General features: G+C 43.7%; 8 protein-coding genes across 12 annotated transcripts; 2 read left to right on the top strand and 6 right to left on the bottom strand.

The window, feature by feature from the left end:
- Positions 1-294: 294 nt before the first annotated feature.
- Positions 295-1,764, bottom strand: Bcefm3. Of its 2 annotated transcripts, none has more exons than XM_024697121.1 (2): positions 1,402-1,764; positions 295-1,253 (listed from the first exon to the last, which is right to left on the bottom strand). In XM_024697121.1, exon 2 carries the CDS (start codon positions 1,233-1,235, stop codon positions 369-371), a length of 867 nt encoding a protein of 288 aa, XP_024552935.1. In that variant the 5' UTR covers positions 1,236-1,253; positions 1,402-1,764; the 3' UTR covers positions 295-368. The 2 variants fall into 2 exon arrangements, with proteins under 2 accessions (XP_024552935.1, XP_001551272.2); XM_001551222.2 differs by having other exon boundaries at positions 1,406-1,764.
- Positions 1,765-1,992: 228 nt separating this feature from the next.
- Positions 1,993-3,135, top strand: BCIN_14g02680 (hypothetical protein). Its single transcript, XM_001551221.2, has 3 exons — positions 1,993-2,160; positions 2,308-2,555; positions 2,647-3,135. Exons 1-3 carry the CDS (start codon positions 2,078-2,080, stop codon positions 2,721-2,723), a joined length of 408 nt encoding a protein of 135 aa, XP_001551271.1. The 5' UTR covers positions 1,993-2,077; the 3' UTR covers positions 2,724-3,135.
- Positions 3,136-5,916: 2,781 nt separating this feature from the next.
- Positions 5,917-7,819, bottom strand: BCIN_14g02670 (hypothetical protein). The gene is made up of 3 exons (XM_024697120.1): positions 7,465-7,819; positions 7,279-7,383; positions 5,917-7,223 (listed from the first exon to the last, which is right to left on the bottom strand). Exons 1-3 carry the CDS (start codon positions 7,663-7,665, stop codon positions 6,051-6,053), a joined length of 1,479 nt encoding a protein of 492 aa, XP_024552934.1. The 5' UTR covers positions 7,666-7,819; the 3' UTR covers positions 5,917-6,050.
- Positions 7,820-10,637: 2,818 nt separating this feature from the next.
- On the top strand, positions 10,638-12,343 carry BCIN_14g02660 (hypothetical protein). 3 transcript variants are annotated; one of them, XM_001551217.2, is made up of 3 exons: positions 10,638-10,740; positions 10,822-11,522; positions 11,578-12,343. In XM_001551217.2, exons 1-3 carry the CDS (start codon positions 10,661-10,663, stop codon positions 12,174-12,176), a joined length of 1,380 nt encoding a protein of 459 aa, XP_001551267.1. In that variant the 5' UTR covers positions 10,638-10,660; the 3' UTR covers positions 12,177-12,343. The 3 variants fall into 3 exon arrangements, with proteins under 3 accessions (XP_001551267.1, XP_024552933.1, XP_024552932.1); XM_024697118.1 differs by having other exon boundaries at positions 10,804-11,522; XM_024697119.1 differs by having other exon boundaries at positions 10,796-11,522.
- Positions 12,344-12,697: 354 nt separating this feature from the next.
- Positions 12,698-15,128, bottom strand: BCIN_14g02650 (hypothetical protein). The gene is made up of 2 exons (XM_001551216.2): positions 13,725-15,128; positions 12,698-13,668 (listed from the first exon to the last, which is right to left on the bottom strand). Exons 1-2 carry the CDS (start codon positions 14,847-14,849, stop codon positions 13,321-13,323), a joined length of 1,473 nt encoding a protein of 490 aa, XP_001551266.1. The 5' UTR covers positions 14,850-15,128; the 3' UTR covers positions 12,698-13,320.
- Positions 15,129-15,664: 536 nt separating this feature from the next.
- Positions 15,665-18,056, bottom strand: BCIN_14g02640 (hypothetical protein; the record flags this gene model as incomplete). 2 transcript variants are annotated; one of them, XM_024697117.1, is made up of 6 exons in its annotated part: positions 17,391-18,056; positions 17,234-17,333; positions 16,883-17,183; positions 16,329-16,790; positions 15,945-16,273; positions 15,665-15,887 (listed from the first exon to the last, which is right to left on the bottom strand). In XM_024697117.1, exons 1-6 carry the CDS (start codon positions 17,665-17,667, stop codon positions 15,665-15,667), a joined length of 1,692 nt encoding a protein of 563 aa, XP_024552930.1. In that variant the 5' UTR covers positions 17,668-18,056. The 2 variants fall into 2 exon arrangements, with proteins under 2 accessions (XP_024552930.1, XP_024552931.1); XM_024697116.1 differs by having other exon boundaries at positions 17,234-18,056.
- Positions 18,057-19,312: 1,256 nt separating this feature from the next.
- Positions 19,313-20,336, bottom strand: BCIN_14g02630 (hypothetical protein). The gene is made up of 2 exons (XM_024697115.1): positions 19,921-20,336; positions 19,313-19,723 (listed from the first exon to the last, which is right to left on the bottom strand). The coding sequence occupies exons 1-2, from the start codon at positions 20,113-20,115 to the stop codon at positions 19,628-19,630; spliced, it is 291 nt and encodes a 96-aa protein (XP_024552929.1). The 5' UTR covers positions 20,116-20,336; the 3' UTR covers positions 19,313-19,627.
- Positions 20,337-20,873: 537 nt separating this feature from the next.
- BCIN_14g02620 (hypothetical protein) lies at positions 20,874-25,715 on the bottom strand. Its single transcript, XM_024697114.1, has 2 exons — positions 25,109-25,715; positions 20,874-24,807 (listed from the first exon to the last, which is right to left on the bottom strand). The coding sequence occupies exons 1-2, from the start codon at positions 25,309-25,311 to the stop codon at positions 21,453-21,455; spliced, it is 3,558 nt and encodes a 1,185-aa protein (XP_024552928.1). The 5' UTR covers positions 25,312-25,715; the 3' UTR covers positions 20,874-21,452.
- Between the last annotated feature and the right edge of the window lie 1,545 nt (positions 25,716-27,260).

Below are 27,260 nucleotides of genomic sequence, written 5' to 3'. Positions count from 1 at the left end.
TCCGGAAAGAGCTTTTGAAATGTTTTCAATCTCTTTTGTCTTTCGTGCTTGTCGACTGACATGACAACGAATCGCGTTAGTGAATACCACCAAACCAACCCGGACCTTTCCAAAATCGCGACCTTTGTTGTATGGCTGGAAATTCTAACAACTTAGCTATCATGGAAGTTAATGAAATTGGAAAAAGCCTCTCATATACAGCCAGCCTTACTATTTCCCTTGAATCAAGCATCCAGGTTAAGCTATCATCCAAGAGACCTGTTGGGGGGAGAAACGGATGGCTTTGCTTTCAATTGCTAAGCTTTCATTTACAAAGTAGTATTGCAGCTGTCTAGTCGTACCAGATTTCCTCCCTTTCAACTCCCATATTAAGTTTTCCGAATCCAAAGAATCTCAATTCCCTCCCCCAACTCTCCGTACCACGGCCCTTCCTGTGCACTTCTTTCCGCCACTTCAAACCCTGCCCTTTCCATTTGCCACTGTTTATTTTTACACATCTCTACAAATATTGCATACGTCTCGGCGTTACGTACCGTACTTGAGATTAGAACTTCAACTTGTGGGTACAAATCAAAGAGGTCTTCAAGTGTTGCAATTAAAGAAGGAATTACAACGGGGGAGTAAATCACATCTGCAGCAAGAATTAGATCCAATGGGGTCTGGCTTGATTCGTTGGTTGGCGTCGGGTTGGATGGTGGGCATTTCGATGATAGGAACTCAGGAAATGTCTCAAACTCCCCAGTTGGAAGCATGTGACCCCAGGTAAGCTCACACATGCTTGTTTTGGAGGTCGTATCTTGAGACAGCGTAGGAGTAATGGTATCTGTTAGGTTGTTGAGAAACAGGCTTGTGTTCATCAAAGTCAATGTTTCAGGGCTTCCATCGGTAGCCAGGACGTGCTTTGCGGAAAGATGCTTAGCGCAAAGGATTGATATAAAACCAGTGCCACAGCCAAGCTCCAATATCGTTTTATTGGAGATAAGCTGAGGATTGAGAGAGATGTAAGTCGAAAGATGGAGAGCGGCCTCCCATGTCCGAAGACCTGTGGTTCCGGAGCCGGACAAAAGGGATGCAGATTCGAGGATAGTTATTGTTGGAGTTTGCGAAGCTAGTGATGTAGAGGTAGAAGAAATAGGAGGAAGAGAGGAGAGGGTATAAGTCACATAGGATTGCTGCTGAGCAGCTGTGGCTTCTGAAGGAATAGGAGTAGAGAGGAGAATGGAAAGCTGGCTCATGAGATTATCTGATATTCCCTGGAGAAAAGAAAGACATTGTCAGAAAATTGGGGATAAGAAACGACGAGAGCTTAAAGAGATTTATGGCATATATTCTCACTAATACAAGTACTAAATATTTGTCTTAAAGAGGAATTAAACTAAAGAAAGTGCATATTATGCATACCTACTTGTTCTTCCCAATCGTGAATACTGTTCTCGATTCTTTTGGTGAGCTCTTTCAGAGTTTTCAATTGATATCTCTGAGGTGGAGGGTACTCCAAAGCATTCTCCTCAAACAGTCTTGAGTAAATGGCTTCCTGGAAGGCATCATCTCGAAGATGTTCTTCATCTGGGTATTCGAGACTTGGTAGAAGTTGAAGATATTGACGACAAAACCTGTCCAATTGATGGTCCCTGGAGAGAATAGGCATTTTTGACTTCTGTCTCTTTGAAATTGACTTTGAATTTAATTTCAATTCTACAACGAAATTCGTCAGAATATTTCACAACTTGATGAAATACTGTAGTCAACGACAATCACTGGATCATTTGAGGATGAATAATTCTTTGATAATGAATGGCAGACCCTGGGATGTTCAAGGACAGTCGGAGTAAGTTATTCCACCATAATATTAAGGCATCAACCTAGGGTTTCTGACCTTTCGGATCCACTGCTTCGCACATTTTCGACGCTTACTAATCAATTTGGCTAGTCTTAGCGCAATTTGACTTACCGAATCTGAGAGCCACTCGAACTTTTTTGCAATCCTTCTACGACAGCGACATCCATCGACAATCTATATCACGACAACTGTCTCGAAACATCGCAGACAGGCTGATCGACTTAGATAATCGCAAAAATGGCCGACAATAACGCCCCAGTTACGCTGCGAACCCGCAAATTCATTCGCAACCCTCTCCTCGGCCGAAAGCAAATGGTCGTGTAAGTCAACATCATTTTCATCGAATCCGCCACCTATTTCGAACAATCACAGTTTTGAAGGAGCACTGTTTAAGTGCCTTTGGGGTACAATGAGGGATATGGATGTTCATGAATTGGAAGGCTGATGATGGATTTTTCTTAATATAGTGACATCCTCCACCCAAACCGTGCCAACATCTCCAAGGATGAGCTCAGAGGCAAACTCGCCGAACTCTACAAGGCTAGCCAAGACCAAGTCAACGTTTTCGGTCTCCGCACCCAATTCGGTGGTGGAAAGACAACCGGTTTCGCCCTCGTCTACGATTCTCCAGAGGCAATGAAGAAATTCGAACCCCACTACAGATTAGTCCGTGTTGGATTTGCTACCAAGATCGAGAAGGCCAGCAGACAACAACGTATGTTACAGTCCTTGTCTTGGTTTGCGGAATTGCTTGGGTGGAAGTGGATTTTACCTACGAATTGATACTGACATGTGCTGGAATTTAGGCAAGCAACGCAAGAACAGACAAAAGACACTCAGAGGTACTGCGAAGGTCAAGGGTGCCAAGAAGAAGAAGGAGTAGAGCACTCGCTTCATCTTGGGGTGGGAAATGGTTGGTGTTGTTGGACCTGGGGATTGGCTATGTGCTTTGTACGCATCTGCATCGATCCTCCATCGTATCATGCTTTGGTGTAATTAGGGAACGAAAATAGAGGCATGATGGCATGAAACCTCTAATCGGTCTCTATTAGGTCCACACTACAAACTTCAATCACGGTGTTTTGCTCGTTCATTACGAAATCTGGTTTATGTGCAGCATGGTCATGGGTGATATAAAAATGGAAATATGCGTTTGCGACCTGGAGGTTGCTATTCCCTAAATTTTACTTCTTCTTGCATGGCTCTCTTCCACCTCCCCTGTCACCATTGCATCATGGACACAAATAATCATCTGCAAAGATCCCTTTGACCGTTTCTGCAAGCGCTTTTTGACAAGTCATTTTATGCAATTTACCTCATGTCAACAAAGTTTGCCTCGTGCGCCACTACAAACTTCATATCGATATTTCAAGCTCAATTGCCCCAATTTTCTCCCCTCTGATGTTACAAACCACATTGCGTCCTGCAAGCAAAACTATGTTGGGTAGGTATCGTTCCGTGCTTCGTTTCGGTCCGTACCTTCTTCAATCGCTGTTTAAATCTCGGTTTCTGTACATCTTCGTCTGCATTGATTGTGGAGATGACGGACGTCTCTCTGTTATACAAGCGCTGGTACCTTCGGCTAGCTTGTGGTTCTTTGCGTTTCACGTAGTTGCTGAAGATGAGATAATGGCATATCGCACATGCTGGGTGAACACAATTGACTTATGTGACAAGGAAAGGATGAGATTATCAAGACGAATGAGCACAAAAAGAACGCTCTGGATCCAAGGCGAAAAAAATACTATCTCATGGACTTAAGGCTCGGCTCGTGGGCTTCCCGAATTGCTCCCCGGGGAGGAGATCTCGGGAGCCTGACTTCATTTACCACGAGGTGTAGACAAGTTACAGATGTAGGATAGCACTTGAGTGTAATATATAGAGTAGGAGTTTAAGCTCGAAGTTCGAAGCTTGAAGATATCATATATCACTTTCCTATTGATGATCGAAGCGCATCCAAACATTAAGTACGGCACCAACTCATATCGACATCCAGCAACAAAATCGATTGTGATTGATTTGGACAGCAGATAGCAGTGAATGCGATTGAGAACTTGGCTGCTGCGCGAGGCAAAGTCATCATAATGTCGGCACCATGTACTGTACAATGACATGAAGTTCATCCTAGGTATCTGCTGTGCTTCGCTAGTACTGAGAAACCTCAAAATTGAGACATCAACTGTACAAGTAGATGCAGTGCTCATCCGGTCTTCAACGTTCAGCTTTCCCTGCCATGACCCTGATTTCTCCCCCAGAAACAGAGAAATGTAAGGGAGCCAGGCACAACGCTTTATTCTTCACCGTACCCCAAATCATCAGGGTGGGTGGGGTCTATTTCCTGCTGTGTAACATTTGTGATACCTTTTGTGTAACATAAAATTCTACTTCACTGCACTTTTTGTGGCACGAGGTTGCTTACGCCGCGCAGATTGCATCTTTGAGATTCCCAATGCCGTGACAAGGTCAGTTCATCTGTGATTGGTTCAGGAAGGACGTGTGAGTTGCACCCGGAAATCTTGCTTTTACTCTATCAAAACGAAAAATGCAAAAGTCTGGTATGGGTACCATTGGCAAGGCGATAGGATCTTCTCGTTTCCTTCTCCTTTGGCACTTGGGAAGGCACCCTGCATCATGGCATAAGCAGGGAAAATACTTTGGGTCGATATTGGTGACTGTGACCAGGAAACACAGTCAGAAATATATTCAAATTGGTCAAGTTGATCAATGTTGAGCCCGGGCGGGTCGAAGATTGGTCTCATCTGGTCGAGATATTGGCCAAAGTTGGAAGGAGATATGGTATTAGAATGATGATTATAATTATTATTATTAAGTCTGACTGCTATCAGCTTGTTGCTGTGACTATCCGATAGTATCCAGTACTGTATGGTGTATCCAACACCCAAAGAAGCGCGTACATGGCGCGTTAGCAATCAAGCAATACTTGAAAAACTTGAACATTGAACGTATTGATATCAGTATCGTACGACAAACACTCTGGTCACAATCCACACCACACCAAAAAACCAAAACTTCTGAATGTCAAACAACATTTGCAAGTGAGCTCGAGCTAAAGACGATGCCCACATTTTCTCTCTCATCTGCCATAAGTCTTTTACCAGATTTTCTTGTCTCCCTCAACGTATTTGTAAATTCAAATGGAAAATATAGGATAGAATAGAAATAAAAGGGAAATATTAACAAACTAATTCTCCCCCGATTTTTGCTCACATTTTGCGTCTTCTTGTCTTGTCTTGCCCGTTCGCCTCGAATTAAGAATCAGAACCAACGAAAGTATTTTTAAATAACGAGAAAAAGATGAACATAACACAACCACACATATTTCCACTTCCTACTAATCTCCATTTCTCCAGTTCTCCTTTCGAAGTAAATTCCCTCCTCCCCCGCCTAAAGATCCCTAACACACTTGTCCCAAACCTAAAAGAATGTGCACTCCATTTCCAGCTCAATGTACGCGCGAGCCCATTCGATCCAACCCCTAACAACACCAGCGATAGTACTCGAGTATCTATCTATTACCTCCATTTACCGCATATTCGCCATTCCCCATCAATTTCCCCCGTAATCTTTTGGCCTGTAGCACTAAGCGCTTGTTATCGGTGATTTATTCCCCTTTTCTTCCAACGCGTATTACTTTCATTAACCGAATTCTTCCATGCCTTCGTAAGTTTGCTTCCTTGTCCCGTACAACACTTATCTCACAAAATTCTCCCATATTCGGTGGATATCTGTAACTGACTCGAAAAAGAACCCTGAGAGCAAGATAAATGACCATAATTGAGCCAAGCCGATCATGGTGAGCGACCATATATGAACACAATGCACACAATGAACAGTCAATAATAATAGAGACGGGAACGCTTTTCTTCTTCCATCTCCCACCGATCCAAACCCTATCCTCCTTTTAAAGGTATCTTTTGTCTTTCCCCCATTTCGCCATGTCCTTACCAAATAAACAAATGTGACCAATGAATAAACACTCGCACGATCTTAACAATAATAAAAAATAAAAAAAAATAAAAAAAAAAACGAAACGAAACGAAATAAACCAGTCGAGGTGTCAGGTCCTAAGTCGTCGATTTTTATGTCCTCGAGGTTTAATATCGTCGTTTTTATCAAAGCAGATGTTGTTCTGGTTGTGCTTTGAACAGATATTTATTCCACGGACCCGAGTATCGCGCAAAGGGTCAAACTATCTTGACGAAAGACTTGAGACATATTCTCTCGAGGGCGCTGGGAGACCATCGTGCTGGAGTTGTGGCATCTGGGGAGGGAGTTGCAAGAGCCCAGGATTCTGCATCTGGGTGGGCAGATTTGGGGTTGGATAATGGCTGGATGTGTGTGGAACATACGTCTGTCCATTTGCTAATAAACTACTTCCGCTGCCGCTAGACTTTCGGTTATTAGTCGGCCATGTATTATCAGGAGCGCTAGGCTGACTATTTTGACGACTTTTGCTGTGGTCGCTTCCACTGCTTGTTCCATAATGGCTTATATCTGTAGTTGAGTCATTGGCCTGGGTGTAGTACAGATTTCCGTTCATAGTTGATGCATCATACATCTCAGAATCTTGTTGTGATAAGGAGGATTGTTGCCCCGATTGGTAAGCAGCTGTAGCAGCGGCTGTGGTAATTTCGTGAGAGCTGCTGGTGGAAACACTCAAATACGGATTTGTCAGGGGCATTTGAACCGAAGAGTTGATTTTTGCAGAGCTGTTTATGTTTGAGCTCAAAAATCCATACGGCTGAAGTGAGTTCGGCGAACTGAAAATACCATCATTTGTGGACCCGTATTGTCTGTTTGGGTATGGCAGTTGCCTTTCGGTACTGGTGGTAATATTGAGGGTAGCTTGCGCAGATGTGGTGGCCACACTTGCAGTTCCATAAGGTGGAATGCATGTGTTGTTCGCGGCACAAAAATTCTTTGAATCCGAGTCAACCATTGAGCGCGCATTATAACCTTGGTATGCTGAATTATAATTGGCAGCTGCTTCTGACTCCATATACATTGGCGCTGGAGGGTTTACGCGTGTCCGCCCATTGCTCTGCACTGGATAATTAGACACAGAAACGGAATCTTGTACTGCCACTTGATACGGGGTTGAACTTGACAGATTGAATTCCGCAGGTTCTTCGGAAAAGCTGTCAAAGGAAGGATTGAGAAATTTCGGTCCTTGAAAGCCATAATTAGAATAACTTGTTGGTCGATAATTCATACTATCGGGACCCAAGTTGAGGGTTTGTAAAGTCTGGTAGTAATTGTTATTGTATGGGGCGTTTGCAGGCATTCGGTACATTGGGCGCAAACTATCATCAAAGCAATCAGCCGGAAGATCCTTTGCTTGTTCCAGTCGCATAGCCGTCACCTAAATTACTCGAGTTAGTATTTATTGGTATGGACAATGAGCCGGTCGCACGTACTCTCAAGAACTCGCATGGTTCTGAAGAGGACTGCTTGCAGTGGTAACATGGCCTGCCATTGTCTTCGCCGCTGCACCGAATCTTGCGCTTTCGGCATCTTTGACACTACGAGAAAGTTTGATCAGTGAATATATTCAGATCAGTGGAAAGTTCACAGTGCGGCAAACAGAAGCTTGAGTGGCATACCGCTACCTGAATCCTGCGCCTCATTTGATGAGGTCCCGGTTCGGTGTTTTCTGGCCCACGATCATTGCCTCGTCCATCGTTATACGTCCGAGATCCGTATGGGTGCTCGGAGCGCTCTTGAGCCAGTGGATAGCTCTGACCACGAGGACCGTATCTACGGAAGGTAAGCTCCTCCTCTGAGAAGTTTCCTCGAGTGACCATCTGAATTCGATAAGTAATAGATCGGATGTTATTTAGACCTTCATCGGTGCACTGCCTGGCTTACCTTCAAAGATCTTTGGAAAATTTGGGAGTTTGAAAGCAGTTGGGTTCAACTCGTGTACAAAAACAAATGTGTCAAGCTTCAATAGGATCCGAGATGAATCAAGGACCTGGGGTTTATCAAATCCTGGGGCTGTCAGGCGAAAGCAAGCATATTATAATGGGCACAACAGAATTTGTGATGTTTGTCTTTATGAAAGATTCTCCTGCATGCTAGTACTGCTAAACTTGAGATATGATTAAAATAAACAGAATAAATGATTTAGCTTTGTGGCCCCTTTACGGAGCTATGCATCGCAGATGCAATTTGGAAGATCGACAAATACTTCCGGCACTTAAGCAAACAGCATAAATTCTGGGGTATAAATTCCAGCTTCCTGGTTAGCTTTCAGGGTTAAAATTCCTCAGAGCTTACAGTGGCGGATGCAAATATTCAATTTATGATGAGACTGTCTCGATAGCTGAAACAATTTCACCGTAGAACAAAGAACTCATGAGCCTCAGTAAGCTCACCTTAACTCCCATTTAGGTAGCATATAAATTTGGAAATTCATGTAGCTTCCCGTATTGGCCCCCATATATGTTTTTTTGACACCTACCAGGCTAGGAGTAACTTTACTCCTTCTAGACAGAGCTACATATCATTGTGAATGACAGATAACGACAATTACGCCTGGTAGCATTGCAATGAATTCAGCAAACAATTGAATAAAGATACGAATTATGGAACAATTATGAACCTGCAAACGATGTATCACCGCTGGTGCTTGTCATACGCTGCTCTTCAAATCTTGCGCTACTTCGCTCCTCAATTCGTTACAGGTAAAAGAGTCAATACGCACCCAGATTCTCAATACGGGGTGCGTAACACATATTTTGATGCAGGAGAGCAAAGCCTAATCAAGTCCATGTTAAGACCTTGGAAGCCTAGCACCATTCCAGCACCATTTGAACGCGCCACTATCAGAAAGGCACCTCAAACCCTTTCAAATTTTAGCCCTGATTTACATGATCATTCAATCAAATTCAGTCAAATTTTGCTTCTCCCAATGGAATTGGAGCAAACAAACCCAGCTTAACGAATTTTCATTCTAATTTGTTTGCTTCTAGCCGAATTTTGGCCACAACCAAGCAATGTTGTATAACTTCTTTCTGCAGGATGTTCCAATTCTCTTTGGAAACCTGATTCAAAACGGCTGGCAGTATATCTGATTTTTTTTTTTAACAAGGCGATGCTCAGGCAATGCAACGTGACTGGCGCGAACATCATTTTAATTGCGCCAATGTAAATTCTGGTACCACTGATGGAATATCACAGATGAAGAGTTTTGAGCTCAGACGCTTAAGAGAGACTCTGTCGCTTCGCACAATTACTTTTGCGCCAATTCGAGTAAAAAGCTAGTGAAGTCTTCGTTATACCGATGATGATGTGCGAGGTGGTGGTGTCATAGAAATAGAGACGTACCAGTTAGTCACTTCAAATACTGAGAAATGCAAGCCAATCATCGGGATGCCGATGACTACCGGCCTCCATTCTGTATCTCAAAGCAAGATCTTTGAGAAAATCGTCGTCCCATAAAATGCGCATATTATGGGGGTAAAGGGCTACATATCGAGATATCTAGCAGTTATTAGAAGTATCACCAAACTATTGAGTTTCCCCCGGAACTTTGGTGTTAGATCTATTTTGATAAGATACAGCCCGGCCAAGTTGTAAACTCGTGAGGATCGGCCATCAAAGCCCTGGCATGGGCATCAGATATCGGCTTACTCTTTGTTGATTCTATAATTGCGTGACATTGAAATCATTTATAAGATGCGGCGGGGTCAATACTTCCCCGAGGTGGACCAAATCATGAGCGTGCATACCATGCAACAGTATGAGAATTATGGGCAGTTATTGATAGATCATAACGGGTGGCTGCTTCGCGTGCTCTGCCAATGCCTGTATCATGCGCGTAGCCGTTGCGCACCCATTGACGAGAGCCAATGAGAACCACTGAAGGTCCAATGACCTGGTAATAGATGTTGCTTCAAATAAAATGTGGTGATATGTTACGCCTTCCCATGCAGGCTGAGAATCTTGAGCAGACAGTAATAGCCACTTTCCTCGAAGATGAAGGCCAAGACGTTGCGCTGCCTCGATGGAAGCCAAAGGGAATGGTGTTTGCACAGATCGCATTAAGAAATGTAATCTATAGTACCGAAGTTACGGTGCAGCCGTGCGGTGGGAGCTGCAGGAAGCGATCAAGATATAGATGTCCTCAAAATGGAGACCTATCAACGGCTCCTCGGACGTTTTATCTTCATCCACCCGCCCCTTTGTCTGCAGCCCTTTCGGATACGAAATTTGCGAGTCCAATAGGAAGAACAAGTCTCTTAGCGACAGCATGTTGATCAACAATCGACACCTACTATCTTCAAAGCCGCGCGAAGATTGGATGAATATTCGGCGGCGGTGGCACGTGATAGTAGAGGAAAGCGTGTTGCTGGTTTCTGTTTTTTCGTCAGATGAAGAGCGAGTTCGAGGGTGTTTCACTTACTCAGATATTTTCTCGGGGATTGAATCAATTGAATCAATTATGCCGTGCTTTACTTAGCTAGAGTCCAAGTAATTTATGTTATGCTGGATATGAATGGAGAAATCTCCCTTTCTAACATGGCTTTTGAGAGCGGGGACAATAGGTAGTTCAATGATGAAGTTGTTGAATATGATATCAAGTATACAGGAGCTCAGTCGACCACTCGGAAAGGACTGTTATATCTATATGAAAAAAAAAAGAAGCTAGACCGCCATACTGCTGTGATTGGTGATTTGCGCTTTCAGTTTCGCAAAGTGACGGTCCTGTATTTTAGCCGCGGTTCCGCGCTTGTGCAATGATCAACTTACCTGCATCACAGCTTCACAACCCGGCACCAGTATTATTGAACAATCATGAGTGTTCTTCTTGAGACATCTGCCGGTGATATTGTTATTGACCTATTGGTCGATTATTCCCCTAAACTTTGTGAAAAGTAAGTCTTGAATCCCAATGCCTCCCCATGTCTTATGAAGTAGCTGAACACATAGATACTAAGATGATCGCGGTAATCTAGCTTCTTGAAGCTCTGCAAAATCAAATATTACAATTTTTCTCCGATCTATGGCGTCCAGAAGAATTTCTCGTGCCAAACGGGCGATCCGATAGGACCTGATTCGAAAGATAGCGATGGAGGAAGCTCGATATGGGGTTTATTAGAAGGACCGGCGAAAAAGACATTCAAGGCAGATTTTCACCCAAAATTAAAGCATGCGGAGAGGGGAACTGTTAGTATGGCGACCGCGCCGTCGACAAGAGATCCGGATGAGCGTCTCGCAGGAAGTCAATTCATAATCAGTTTGGGAGATGATCTAGACTATCTGGATGGCAAGGCAGCTATATTTGGTAAAGTGGTAGAAGGATTCGATGCGCTCGAGAAAATCAACGATTCATTTTGCGACGATAAAGGACGGCCTTTGGTGGACATCCGAATCAAGCACACAGTTATCTTAGATGATCCTTATGATGACCCAGCGGGTCTTGTCGAACCTCCGGAGAGTCCTGTACCTTCCAAAGCGCAACTAGCTACGGTTCGCATTGGTGAAGATGACGATTTGAACGAAGAGACAGATGCTGAAGCTGTTGAGAAACGGCGACGAGAGCGGGAAGCACGAGCGCAAGCATTGACTTTGGAGATGGTTGGAGATCTTCCTTTTGCAGAAGTCAAACCACCGGAGAATGTTCTTTTTGTGTGCAAGCTTAATCCGGTTACCACAGGTAATTCCCATGATTTACATTGATTATTATTCTGATGCTAACCTTCTATTCTCAGATGAGGACCTCGAACTTATTTTCAGTCGCTTTGGCAAAATCCTCTCTTGCGAGGTGATCCGAGATAAACGAACCGGGGATAGCTTACAATATGCTTTTATCGAATATGAGGACGAAAAATCTTGCGAACAAGCATACTTCAAAATGCAAGGCGTTCTCATAGACGATCACAGAATCCATGTCGACTTTTCTCAAAGTGTATCGAAGCTATCTGATACCTGGCGAACGGCAACAAATTCGAAGCGAAGACAAGGGGGTGGCGGCTTTGGTGGTGTCAGTGGACTGGAGAAGAAGAGACAGTACAGAAATGCGGAATATAGCTCGGGGCCAAGAAGGGACAGGTACGGCATGGTTATTGATGAGGATGAGCTGAGGAAGAGACATGAAAAGGAAGGAAAACCCGATGAGAATAGGAGAGAAAGAAGCAAAAGTCCACGTGAGGAGAAGAGAGATTATAGTTCTCGGGATGATCGACGAGATGGTGGTCGCAACAGGGGAGGCAGATATGATGATAGGGACCGGAGGGACAGGGGCAGATATGATGACCGTGATAGGTATAGAAGCGACCGAGGCCCGCGAGATGACTACAGACGGCGATAGCGATTCCTGGGAAGGTTGGCAAACCTGGCGTAGGGGAATGTCTAGAAGACACATTGAGGAAGGCTCACATGATCCATATTTAAATTGACTGTGCTTTCCGTTTTCAATATTTTGACGGCAAACCAAAAGCTCAAATACATAGTGACATACGTACATAATCAATGTCACCCCAAATCCGAGATCATTTGAATATATCCACTTCACAGTATTATTACGCGAAGCGAAGAATATTGAAATGACTAAATATATATGTAAACAGAGCGTGGATCTGTATGCTAGTGTTATGTATGATATCGCCTTTTATAGTTCTCAACTGATTCCTGGATGGTTTTGGAGTTGGATCAAGTTAACATAGTCCTTCAAGTTTAACTTCTGTGAGAGGAAGAGGAAGAGGGAGAAAACGAGTGGGATGGGCTGAACGAGGTGAGATGGAATGTACACTCTAATAAGAATGGATGTGTAAAAGTATATTTAAAGAAAGAATTGTGAATGAGATTCATGCAGGCAGGTGGGAAAATATCTGGATACACCATCTTCCAAAATTCAGTATTATTTGATGGTCAAGAGTTGTACATGTCAAATGTTCCCTCTGGTTGAACAGTTGAAAATATCTCCCATCCTCACCTATAGTAGAAAACTAAAGCCTCCTTCACTTGCCCTCTGTATCTCCAAATGATTTTGTGTTTCGTTTTCAAGCATAATTCATTGGTAATTAACATCTCATCTCTTTCTCTCTTCCGATTTCCCCCATCCTAAAGCTGTACTGGTTTACCAGTCTGCCTGTCCTGTGAATTTTCCACGCTCTAGGTATCCTTTCTTTCCTTGCCATAATGAAGCATATTTACATGTCTTCCAATGCTACCTCCCTCGATATATCATAAATATTCCATGACGTATCGGTAGTACGTGACAACTACAATGTTGATTAATATCGGTGAGCACTGGACTTTTATTAAACTCCGCCCGGAGCTTAGATTTTTGAACTTCGACGTAATTTAGTAAGTATGCAACCAAAGTTCGTTAGTTTGGCAGCTTATTAGATATTAAATGATTCAACAACTTCCTGTACGCCTTGATTGGTTGCTTTTTGTCATCGCTGAGAACGAAGGGGCATTTAACCATCTCCACAATATCAGCCTGTACACTAAGCCTCGCCTTTTTGGTGCCCATTACTCAAACCCCCCTTCTCATCGATGCCCGGCGCATTTTCGTTCGTAACGCCACTATACGCAGGCCTCGAAGTGCCATTCGCCTGGGTAATATCTTCCGCCAAAGCATCTTCATAAGAAGGCGGAGCATCGTCTAGAGCCGGTGCCCCTGGCGTTCCAACTTGAGGTGGAAATGCTGGATCAAAAGGTGGCGGAGCTGTGTTGACTGGAGGTCTTACTGGAATAGGGGGATGAGCTGTCATGGCGTCTAAAAGTGCCGCTGGTGGTTCTATGCCAGAGAAGATTTCAATTTTGAATCTAAGAGGAATTGATATTGTTTGCGACTGAGTTTGTTAGTTTTGTTCTCGTATTCCGGGGGGTAATTCATTATAAGACATACCTGAATTTCTCCTGGGTAGCCATAGCCTAATCCAATCCTCGCCTCAAGTTCATATCGACGAGCAAGATTGCAAGTGACAAATGAAGGGGCAACGGTGTTTGGTAGAGGGATTGCATTCCACAATTTACTATCTATGGCTGTCTCAGTACCGATCGGATCGTCTGGTGATCCAATAGGGATGGATAGCCCAGTCAAACTCATCACAACCCAAGTACTTGTTTCAACTCTGATAACATCTGAAGCCTTTACTTCAGTGGTACCGATCAGATTTACTTGCAGAGACATGAGAAATACATGTTCAGGGCTTGTCTCGGTTTTTCTAAGGAGAATCCTCATTGGTAAAGGCTTATTGCAAGTTAAAATAGGAGGACTGGGTAGTCTAGCATCGACTTCTCCTTGTGGGGACGTATTTGATAGCTGTTTGGGTTTCTTCGAGAACAGACCTTTTTTCGCATAGGCTGGTCCTCCATTTTGGAACATATACGGCCGTTTTGCAAACGCTTCGTTCGTAGTTTTTGGAGGCCTTGGAGCTTCGATTGGTAGAAACTTAAATCCAATTGTTGATCTTCTATTCTCCTTAAACATTGAGGGTCTTTGTACAGTAACTTTGACATAATATCTTATCTCGGCTTCTCCCGGAAATCCAGTAAGTGAAGGAGGTAATGTCTTTTTAACATGTGTATACTGCATCTGTTGCATGCCCTGGATTCCAAGACCTCCAAACCCGCTACCAGGACCCATTTGTTGCGAGGCCGGATCATGGCAGCCATTGTTGATAGGCAACTTGATGCGGAAAGGATATTCATGTTGCCCTGCCCTCAGTGTATATGAATTGACGATTGCTTTGTTGGGAAACACTTCTGCGACCTTGTATAGAATCTTGTGGTTCTCCTGACATATTTCCTGCCTATCTCGCCTCGAATAAAGTGCAGGAGGATTGTTGGGTCCATGTGTATATAACATTTCGGGTGGTCTCGATAGACGGGTTTTGCTCTCCCCCTCGACCTTCACAACTATCCTGCTAACCGCTTCATCACTTGTAAGATTCAGAATAACTCTGCCGCTGATGAAATCGAGATTCGTGTAAAAGCTGTGGGGATTGTCGAGGTGTATTCGAACGGACATTTTTTGGTCACTAAATTATATGGTGCGAAATAACAGTTTGAAGATTAGTATTTGATTAGGGGAAATGAATGACCTTTGAAAGCTTTCCCACGGCTTCGTACTGTTCGCACTGTTGGATGATTTGTGGCTAGGCAAGTTTCAAGTGCTCAGCCTCGTTGCCCTTGATTGAGACTGCGCGTCCGAATTTCTTTGGTGTTTGCAGACGTTTCGTACAATTAAATACGAGATCCGAGGACTCCGAATACGCTTGTTGATGGGCAATTAATTTATGTACGGAGCATGTGTGGAAGACGGTCCATCCATTCTTTGCAGAAAGCTACTTGGTAGTTCACACAGCCCTGTGCGCTATGCAAGATGATGCTGTTTTAGGAATGACGCTCAGCTCACCGGGGGTTTCTTGTAGCTTGTCCGTCAGCCCACATCTCCCATCCCTGCTATTTACCTTAATCAGACTTCATCCCGCAGAAGTTGTTGGATTGACATGATCGATATAAGATCCATGAATGCAGTGGCAGAGCAGAAGATCAAAGACTTCAATATTATCTACCAGGCCGTCTGACATTCTATTCGAATCTTCATTGTGAAGATTGGAGGTAGGGAAGAATCATGGGCCATCGAAGCTGGCAATGGAAAGACTGGTAGAGATCAGAATGTTTAATGTCGGGTTTCTGCAGTCATATGGTCAAGAACTGGGCTCTCTATCGCCGTGTGGCACATTCAATTTGTAGCACATCTGAATTATGTCGTACATTGAATTTGTTCTAACTAATGAGTACGCTTGGTGTACGTGGACTGTCCCCTACAGTGCAACCCTCTTACAACGACTGTCTATTCTGCGTTTCTATTCTCAGACAACACATGGCCAAAAATGCTGAGATAATCAAACTGCCACTGACGTAAATAGGGATGCTTGGATTAGATGCTCCAACATTCGCTGCGATGAGAGGAGCAATTATTCCACCAAGTCTATTCAATGAATGGGCAATACCACAACCGGTTCCTCTACTGGATCCGGGGAAGGTTTCTGGAGTATATGCACTGCATGTTGTTAGTACAACATAACAAATTTCGCGTCGATAGAGCTGATAGACTCACTAAAGGATTCCAAACATGATATTTTGGAAAAATGATGCTGCGCAACCGAAGCCAAGTTGAAAGCTGCTGTCATTGCGAAGGGTGAAGAGAAAGAAACAAACTCCGGCAATCATCGTTGCAAAGGCCATTGGTCTCTTACGGCCGGCCACGTTGACAATATAGCAAGCCAAAAGGGACCCAGGGACAGCGGCTGTACTGATTATCAAGTAATTTCGATAAGTGTCGGATTCGCTTTCAGATTTGTTGCCGCCTTTCAAATACTGTGGCAAGAAGGAATTGAACAATGGATATCCTATTCCAATACAAAGCCAAATGATCCACAATAGAACCTAATTAAAATTAAAATCAAAATTGGAGAATGGGGATACTGAATACACAACTTACAGTATTTACACCCAATTCAGCGTTTCCAAACAGTGGAGAGATCTGCTTTTTTGTTTCTGGTCCAAAAGACGCAATCGCTTGACGTGCCCGTACCATGCTGCTTGACTTCACTACATCGGTCACCTCTGCTGTTCCTCCTATCTCGTTGAGGATTTCTTCGGTGAGCCACGTTTTGGTACCGTTCTTATGCGCCAGTGCACGAACAGATCTTACAGCCTCTGCTTGCCTGTTCGAGGCGAGGAGGAATTTCGGCGACTCTATACTATCAAACAACCAGCGAGAGATAGCCATTGCCAAAGTTATAGAGCCCATGGTGTACAAGAAAAGTCTTAGACCACGCGTTGCTTCAAAGTTTGATCCAAGGAAGAGCCATGCAAAAAGTGAAGCCACAACCTGCCCAATTGGCCACCATACCGACAGAAGTGTCAAGTAAATCCGATCTTTGTGTGGTAGAAATTCAAGCTAGTAAAACATCAGCAAGCGACACCTTGAAATATTGAACAGACGCAATGCCCGGAATGAGACGGGGCTCTATTTTGAGAATGTCGACGTACAAACATAGTTCCATCCACCGGTAGGCTACCTCCTACTCCAAGTCCAATTGCTCCGAGAAAAGCTGCCTCAGCAATGAAGCTCGGTGCATTTCCTGTCAAGAAGGCAAATATTCCAGCAATGACTAATGTTGAGTTGAAACCTAGTCTTCTCCCTATTCTGTCCGATCCAAAACCCCAGCCAATAGCGCCAAGTGACAGTCCAACATTCAAGGCGAGAGTGGCGTACCGAACATGTTGGTCAGATACACCATAAGCAATAGAGGAGGTAGGGAGGATTAACGCTACTCCCTGGAGCCAAAGACTAATTTTTATCAGGTTCTATCATTTTCAGGAAATGGGGGAGTAATATACTTATCCGCCGCCCATCCCATACCACATAGTACAAATAAGCACCATTGATACTTCCCCATGCCAATATCACTGATTGCAAGCTCTAAAATTCTAGATTTTACTATTGGGGAGTCAGTGTGCATATTCTATCCGATAACTTATAAGATTAACAACAAACATTCCAAGTTCGAAGCTGATGACCCAGCTCCTCCAATAACATCCCTCAGGTCTTCTATCGTACGTGCGATTATCGGTGCCGAGCTATCTGCATTTTCCTGGCTGCTTACACCTGATGATGGCAAACTTCCATCACTCTCTTGTCTGTCCAGGCCATCCTCAATTGGTCGACTCTTCCTTTTGGGGGCATCACGGAGCTGCCTAATGTGATCTATAGGCTTAGTAGCATCCAGATATTCGGGCTTTGGTTCCCTAATTCGCAGACCGAGAAACTTCATTTTCACTTCAAAGTTGTTGCGTGGAAGTTGCTTGGGAAGTGGTGCTTTTGGTTGATTAGTAGGTTTTGCGATAGAGGCTGCTTTTTGGGTAATTGCGTTTGATTGAAAGAGTCAGTAGTGTTGAAAGTTGCTTAGGACTGGTTGGATATGTGGTGTTGCGAGTTGCTTTTGGCTGATTGGTTGTGATTTTGCGATTTGATATTCAACACTTTCACCTTGAAATGGTATTTGTATCTTGGAAAATCAAAATGTGTTTCGATTGATTGATTGGTGCTACTATCCGAAGTCGAAGTTGTTACTGTCGATTATGTTTGGTGTATGGTTTATTGGGTTCCCACAATGTAGGTAAGTGTGTATGTTTTCTGTTCTTATGTTTTTCGGGAAGGCTCAATAACAAGTGTTATGAGCTTTGTATGTATCAAAGTGCGTTTCAGGAAAGACTATTGCAGGATTGAAGGTTTAATTTATATGTTTTGAGGGAATTCGATCTTCGAATCGTGGCATCATTATAGTGTTATGTCTACGCTACCGTAGTGACTATTCTGCAAGTCATTAAGTTACTGGACTCTTCTTGGCGTCAACTAATGCTTCGCGTGAGTCTTATTTAGTTGCGTGAGGAGCATTACATGTGCTAAGAAAAAATCAGTATTCTTAAATGTGCAAGTTTATGGGGAGAATTCAACGCTTTCACAGACTTTAAATATGTGATAGGTAAGGGAGGTGGGTTTGATCTTCGCAACAAGTCTAGATCTCTTGAGGTTTTCGAGGTGTATTTAAGCGAAGCAAAGCCAGATCCTCAAACTTCATCCTGTAATGATTTTTCATTCTCTTCGTCCGGCGACTGCTTTAAATTGGCTTAATTTAAAAAATCATTTTGACGGACTGCACTACGGGAAAAACAGCCAATCAGAGTTTGTTCTATCCGAGAGAGGTATTTTTTAGCAGTTCTTAGGCGCCAGCATGAATGATGTCAGTATTAACTTTTCCAGGTATCTCAAAGTCAAATCCTTGAATTGCTTGCACTTCTCTATTGCAAAAATGATGATGGGCAGCTGAGTTATATTGAAAGTTTGTTCGAAAAAGCTTATTCGTACTAGCGAGCAAGCTGAATGTACTAAACAACTTCATGATCGACACATAGTTGGAGAGGACGGCTATCATCGCATCCCCCACTTTTTTTTTCTTTCTCTTTTCGGGTATCATGGTTGACAATTTGATAATTCTAATTATACAAACTATCTCTGAGGTTTCACGCTACTGTATAATCCTTCTTGGGGGAGAAGGTTCTGGGGGTCATTCTGCTTGCTCCGTGTCGTGTTATGTTTTGTTTCCTAGCTTTCGACTTGGACACTTTACATTGCAATCAAACACAATATATCAATATTGTCAGATGATATATTCATTCCCTTGAAAGCTCTTGCCATTTATATACCACAAGTAATAATTCGATGCGTTACCACACGGCATTCGACCCTCCATTTTCTGTTAAAATCCAGAGCCTTGATGTCACAAGTCTCATTTTTTCCCCAATCAAACCCCTACTCATGCTTATACTTTAAATCATGACCAGCAGTTGTCATACATTGGATGCTACTTTCAAAACCCCCAAGCTATGAGAGATATACATATCCATTATGTGCGTGTGTGTTCCATAGTATACCTATTATTCTACAACGAAAAATATCACATGAATAATGAAATAACGAAATTTAGTCTTTATCTATGCTTCCAACTTGGCTTTCCGTGGCTAATATGTCGGTTAACCATTGGTAAGGCATTTTCAACAAGGCCAATCAGGTCCTCCTCGCTGATACATTATACATCGTTAACACATTTTGCTTATACATGTCTCGCTGGTGTACATATCGTAGACCCACTCCTGTCAATCTGTAATCCTCTACACACCACACTCCTCTTCACATCACATCACACCACACACCTCTTCCCACCTATACCCCCCCTACCATTCCTCCTCCTCCTCCTCTCCCCTAAAATAATCAAACCCATCAGCCGTCATCTCCAACCCCAGAAAATCGCACAACCTATCCGCCGAGCTCTATACCGCATACTAATCAGCTCCAGCTTAGTAGTGCAACATATTTATTTCCACACATCTACGATTCGCACTGTAGTTCTCTTGAATGGCTCGGACTATCTCGATAATTCCCACCATCGTGTGAGATTATGATTATAGGGAGAAGGGAAAAGGAGTACAAGAGAGAGCGGGGGAAAAAAAGAAAAAAAAAAACTAACCAACACAACCTCCGCAACATGAGAAAGTACCGTCACGGAAAGATTCTCAAAACTGTAATCGAGCATGCAGAAAGTCCAGACGGAGGCGATGAGAAGAACGCTGACGAGGCTGACAATGATGGTGAGGGTGTAGAGGATACTGATGAAGAGGTTTTGGAGGATATGGGGAGGGCTGAGGTTGAGGTTGGGGATCATGGTTATGGTTATGGTTATGATTATGGGAGTAGGAAGGAAAGAGGAAATCGAGGGCGAGATGGCGGTCGTGGCAGTAGTGGTGGTGATGATGGTAATGGGATATGACTAGTTTGTTGACTTGCTAGTTTGAAGAGGGAAAGGATGCTAAATTGCATGTGCGAGAATGCGAGAAGGAATTCGTAGCGTAGGATATAAAAATTTAAATGCCGATATCGATATTCAAAGTAAAAGTAAAAGTCGTCGATGAATTAACAATAATACCGAGCAACGTCAAAATCAAAATCAACATCAAAGTATCAACACACACCCAAGAAAAAGACTAGCAAGCAGATAACTCAAAAAATCCAATAACCACCCAGTACCTCCCATCGATTCCATTTTCTCTTCTGCTCTTGCCCAGCTCATCGCTCACTCGAGAGACCTTCTTTTCCCCTCTCTCCCTCCCTCGCTCCTTCCCTCCCTCCTCATCCATCAGACTCGGACGGACTTTCTTTATATTGATATTCATATTGATATTTCCCTGAAAGTTGCGATATTCTATCTTATCCCATTCAATCCCCCCCAAAAGAAAAGAAAAGAAAAACACATACCTTCCTACCTACCTACCTTGCAGTTACTTTGCAGTTACCCATATAAGTTCAAATGCCCACATTATCTCCCACTAAACCCCCTAAATCTCGCCAATAACAAAAAAAAAAAAACATCATCACTTTCTACTTGCCCACCCCAATATTTCATTTCATGTTCATTAATATAATTCTCATTTATTGTAATAACTTCACATGAATGAATGCCAAGTCTTGCAACCAAGCATCTCAGCTCAGCACAATCAATGAACACAATGTTACAATGTACAAATTCCATCCATTTTAGACCTAGTAGTCTATTACCATGTGCAATCAATCTGATCAATCCCTGATGATCCATTCATATTTCATGATAATCATGATCTAGGAGTATTTTCCACCTTGAAAATAGAAAAGCCATGCCCTACCATATGCCACTCTACCATGTCATGTTCTCGCATGCTAAGAAACCGCACCATACGCAGCCGCGTTCAACAGAACATTCATACGCCAAAGCCATGTTGTGAGAATTCCGAAATGTGTTAAGTACGCCTTAACATGAAGAAGTAGCAAAAATTAATGTACGCCAAGCGATTGGTTGTGTTCGTCCTCCATCCATTTCCATAAAATCAACGCCCCTAATAAGCACCTATGCAAAGAAGCTAATCCATCCAACCAAAGAAAACAAGCTGATCAATTTTGCAAAACTCCACGCCGCACTGTGCTCGCGTATCCATGTGTGATCGTAACGAAAATCCAGTAAAGAAACGTTTAATCATCGTCCAATTCAATGATTTCTATCACGGCATGCTTGGCATCATTCGTTGATTTCTTTCTTGGCCTTTCTTCATCTATCGAATCGTCGTCATCGTCATCGGTGATTGACTTTCGTTTATGTGAAGGTTGCGACTCCACTTTTGGTCGCCAAGTACCATCCGCCGCTACTAGGATGGATTTTGCGTCTAGTTTATCTTGTTGCTGTAGTTCGTCTCTCACAGAAGCCAGGAATTCATCGTGCCGAAGGCTGTATGGACGTGCATCCTCAGAGCACAGCGGACACTTCCAAACGTCAACCATACAAGGTTGATCTGGTCGTTTCGGCTTGCTTGGGCGTGTCGACAGGAAAGTTGCGAGATCAAAACATTCCCGATGCAAACAATTTTTACCGCGAACAGGAATTTCAAAGATTCTCGAGGTAAAAGGATCAGTAAGACCAATAGAAAGATCAGTGACCAATATCAAAAGTTCATCGTCATCATCAGTCGGGCCTGCAAGCTTCTTTTTAATATCTTCCAAGACCGTTGCTGCAGGAATACTTTGTTCTTTACACATGTCCATGATTTCGTTGTGCTGTAAAATCTCAATCTCTTCCACTGCCAGGAAATATTCCTTTTCTTTAGTTGCTGTAGGTAACTTGGGCATCGATATTGAAATCTCGTTGGCTCCAACATTTACATACGGCGTGATATCGATTGGAAGATCTCTCCCATGGTGCCATTTGCGTCTAGCCTCTAACTCATGGCTATCAATATCCATGAAGATCATTTCGGGCCACACCGTATCCGAAACAACCCATCTCGAAAGGGGGAAATCATTTGAATCTGGGACAGCTGACACACATCTCAATCGAAATTGAAGAGATTGCGATTTGACTTCTCGGACCATTAGACAATCATTGGCAACCAATTTATCACGAGAAATATGTGTCAATGCATCGGCGGAAATTTGAAACTCTAATTTGTTGAGTGAGGATTCGAAGGGGATCTTCGTTGGAGCCATAGGAAAATCCTTCACAAACTGATAAAATCTGCGAGAGACGCCATCACATCCAAGATTAGGAATATCGATAGTGACTAGGCGAGGGCTGCGAAGATTCGCTTGATGGAGAGCTTTCATATCTGGATCTGGAATTCCCTGGGGATGCGTAAAACCAAGGGGAGGAATGAAAGATCTCTTCATGGGATCAGATATGTTTCTATATCGTATGCATTCCTGCTCTTCGAAAGTCATTGCCCTTGGGTATGGAGGAGGTCCTTGGTTTCCTTGAGGATTGTTTCGCATATAAATAGAACCACTCACCAACGGAGACATATGCTCGCCGGAAACGCTATTATTTCTGGTACTGTTTCTGCTACCATTTCTTGATAAAACTTGCTGCTGCTGTGGCTGGCCATTGACTGGATGGCTATCTCTTCTCGGATGAGCTTGACGCTGCAGTGCTAAAGCTTGATTTTGGGCCTGCTGCTGTTGAGACATCTGATGCTGTAACCAATGCTGGTGCTGTTGATGCTGTAGGTGCTGTTGATGCATCTGAATTTGCTGCAGTTGCTGAGAACTCGTTTGTTGGGTATTATTTGGGCTATACTGTGCCGGGCCATGCGCCTGTTGCATAAATGGTTGTGGATAATGCTGCTGCTGTCTATTGTCGAATCTTGGGTCAAAGTTAAATTGGCCTTGAGGAGGTCCCTGATTTTGTCCTATAATTGGTGACTGAGAACCATTACTCTGCAATGCCAACGGCGGGAATGGAGTGCCATTACTGCGAAGAATAGGTGACGAATATTGGAATCCCTGTTGGATTGGCGACTCCATGGACAAGGCTTGTATGGGAATTGCACTAGGTGTGTCTATACCTGTACGTGGCGCAATATTCTGATGAATACTGCTCGCACTTGCTATAATTAAAGGTGATGAAGGTCTAGTAAACGAGGTTCGTATTTGACTTAAAGTTTGACCAGTTTGACGGTTCTGAACATGATTTTGCTGAGGATTATTCTGGTTGGAATTAAAACTCGAACCTATTGGAGGGTACGGTCCACTTGGAATCCTTGGGATCTGGCCGGTGCTCGAGGGAGTCGCTGGTGCTGTTGTTGAAGGTTGCGGAGCCATATTCGTCAACATCTTCTGGCGCGATTTCAAAGATATCACCATATACCTTTGCACTATGGTTTTAGTTCTCTCTTGAATCTCCTTTTCCGAGGGCGGCCGAGAAGTATTATATCGAGCAGCAAGTTCTCTGTGTCCTGTTTTATCTTGCTCAAACACTTTTTCCATTTCATTACCATATTCATCATCCACTATATTAAGGTTGCGCCTGGTTGCAGTGAAGACAATATTCTGTAAAGTCGGTGATAATAACCCTAGCTCATTAATCAGTTCATCAACTAGCGGCGGGTGGCCTCTGCTAGCACACATTCTCGTTAGTTCCGACCAATTAGAAACCAACTTTGAGAGAAATGTGCCGACTTCTTGAACGATTCGCCGATATGGCTCGGAGTTTTTCATCAAGTCAGCAAATGGACTTGGAAAATTAGCAAACCATCTAAGATGATTTGGTGCCATGCCTTCATTGTCTCGTATCAGCTGACCAAGTATCCGAAACGCATGACTTAAAGTCACTGAGTCTGGAAGCTCAGTTATACCTGTAATATCTTTACGACTTGTATCCCACACACAAAACAACTGATGTGTTGCAACATAATGGACATCGTCACACTTGCAGGCAGTTTCCATCAAACTGAACCTTGGCTTTTCAAGCGCAGAATTTAAGCTGGCCATACCCCCATATTGTTCGATATACTTCTTTACCATTTCAGCACGGGGCTTCAAAGAAGGCATGGTAGGGCGAAATGATGGCCGCCGCTGAGGACGCTGGGTATGAGAAAGCATTGTCTGCTCCACTTGACCCTGAATTGCTGGGAATATTTCTGAGTTTCTTGTGGTAACAGATGGTACCCGACTTCTTGTATTTGGATCTGAAGAGGACCTGTGCAGTGAATCCTTGGGTGAGTTTCCAGTTGAAGTGATGTTAGCTGAGGTCTGCAGCTGAGAGATTTCTTCCGACAGAGGAGGCCTTGCAGATATTGACACTGTGCAAGGTTCGTCGGGTTCGCCTCTCGCTACGTCAGGGAAAACTCGAGGCTGTACAATATCGGGATTTGAAGGCGTAATACATGCTTCTTGCAGAGCTTGACTTGTTGCGATTGTGGCATTCACTCTCGAAGAACCCTGCGTGCCGGACAAGGAAGCGGTGTGTGTATTTTGAAGAGGCACAGAATTTTGCGCCAGTCCGGGACTCGATGATTCGTCGCTCGTTACTGGCGAAAGCAGAGTAGTGGTCGAAGTCCTAAGATTACTGTAATTAGCCTCAAGTCATTGAATGGAGTTTTGTTTGTGATGTGTGCCTGATACAAGCAGGCATTCAATGGTCGCAAACATCATCGGGAAATAGGACCAGGATACCTAGCCCACAGCAATGATGCGAACTTCCAAGTCTGAAGCCCACGGGATACCTGTCCATAGATACCTGTCCATGGATACCTGTCCATATCTATGGATGGATGAGTAGCCCTTTGCGCCAGTCACTCGATATAATATGTTCGTGCTCGAGTAGGTGGTTTTCAGTCAGGAAATTAGACATGGCATACCTTTGAGGATTATTCGCATTGGGCTGATCTGACGGTTTAGTGATGCTAGGACGTCGTGGAGTCGGTCGAACTGGTGCCCCTCCTGCGATCATCCAAGATTTTTGTCGGGACCCGCCCAAAAAGGCGTTTAATGTGGCATTAGAGGAGACAACATCTCGTTCGGTCATGGCAGAATTGCCCTCTTTATCGGGCGGTCGGCGCATGTCTTAAGTTGGACGTTGTCGAGAATTCATTGAATCCGCGTTGATAACAATTCAAGGTCGGTTTGAAAAGCATTAGAGACCTTTCGTGTACAGAGGCGTATCGAATGCTTTCTGCTCAATCTCTCTCGCCTTTTACCTTCTTCACCCACGTCCGCGCCCTCTGTTCCAGATGTTGAGAAGTTCGTTTTGTAGAAAAAGAAAAAGGAATCGAGGCCTGTCTCATACCATACTACCATATGTGAGATGAGATGTACTGCACAAGGATAGCCTCAAGGAACATGTGATATTTTTCTTTATTTATTTTACTATATGAAGGAATGAAATTATAACAGGAAGTATGACAACAGAATTCAGTGTAGATTGCAGAGGTTGCTTATCGAATTTTGTTGTTGTGTGGAGGAGACAATTACGAAAGAGGAGTGAGGACAGGGTCGAGAGAGATGAATGGATGTTTGATGAGGTTCAGTATCGATGGAGAAGGAAGGACAAGGACGGAAGTAGGTACCGATAACAAACACCTCAAAAGGCGAATGGATGGCGAATAACCAATGAGAACGAGATGTATCTCTTGTCACCGTTAGAGGCTAGGGCTAGGAATAGGAACACGGCAAATAGGACACAATGTTTTCACTCTATGTAGGTATTGGCATGAAATACCAGCCATTGATACAGGTGTGTGAGAAAATGGCTTCTCACATTGAATTATCTCGTGTTTCGGTGTGTGCTGTATAGATGATGTGAATACCTGGAAGGACAGGAGGTGGAGGAATGGAAGGACAGAAGAAGTGAATGGCCGATGGACAGAATGCCTACCTACATAGTAATCATTTCACAGCAACATACCTAGCCATTCGCCATTCGTCTTGCAAAAGTGTCAATATTCAAGCAGTGATGAGTTCAGTGGGTGAGGGGTCGAGGGGGGGGGGGAATGAATGAGGGGTTACAAACAGACTTTACAGACTGCTTGACTTTACAGACTCCACAGACGTATCACCGAGTATGTAATAAGAGTATGTAATTAGAGTATGTAATAAGAGTATATAATAAGAGTATATAATAAGAAACACAACGTGCTCGCTCGCCTCTTCCTGGCTTGTCTCCGTTGCTTGTTAGTTGCGTGACTTGACTTGTCGAATATGCCTATTCAGGTAGCAGTGCTGCAACACTCTTTCTTGCATGCATAATTGGCATGATGGTATGTGGTGGCTGTCAGAAGTTGTTTGGTCATGTGGCCATGGCCCTTTCCAGATATATTGGGGGCACGGGGAAGGTGCAAAGGACAAGAACATGAAGTATTTGACACCCACGTGGTGCCATTACCACAGCTTGCGAAAGAAAGTCCGGATGTGGGTGGCAATGCAATGGATGAAACTACCGGGAAGTGGGATCCCAATTCCCCTCCAAGGATTGCGAAAAGACTGGGGATGGCGCTGATGGAAGCAGTCGGAGATCTCTGGTTGGTTGCTGTGCGCGGCAAGATTTGGGGTAAGGGTTATCATCAACTCTGTACAACAGCTTACCTTGGCTTTAGCTTTGGCTTTGGCTGTGGCTTGGGCCTTGACTTTGACTTTGACTTTGGCTTCTGCAAATCAAGACGCAAATCAAGATGCATGCTAGGTACGTAATAGGGAGGTCGATACATAGATATGAAGTGTGTTCACCGTACAGACGCCAGTCCCGTGCAGTCCAGAGTACGTACCAGGGAGGGAATTCCCAAAAGCAAACCTAGGATGGAAACACAACACGCGTCCGCCAATGGGATCCTCGGACTGTCATCAAGCAGTGGTGTACGATATGTACGATGTGCAACCAAGGGAAGGCTAAGCCAGCTCTTTTCTCCAACCATGCATGATTGCTCCGTCGCGATACTCCGTGTATCCTCCCCAAGCTCCTCGATCCCTTGCACTTGGGAGGATGTATGGAGGATGTATGGAGGATGTAACACTATC

The sequence above is a fragment of the Botrytis cinerea genome, chromosome 14, assembly GCF_000143535.2.
Source record: "Botrytis cinerea B05.10 chromosome 14, complete sequence".
NCBI lineage: Eukaryota > Fungi > Ascomycota > Leotiomycetes > Helotiales > Sclerotiniaceae > Botrytis > Botrytis cinerea.
The sequence above is the reverse complement of the archived record's forward strand: the minus strand, read 5'-3'. Positions and strand labels throughout refer to the sequence as shown.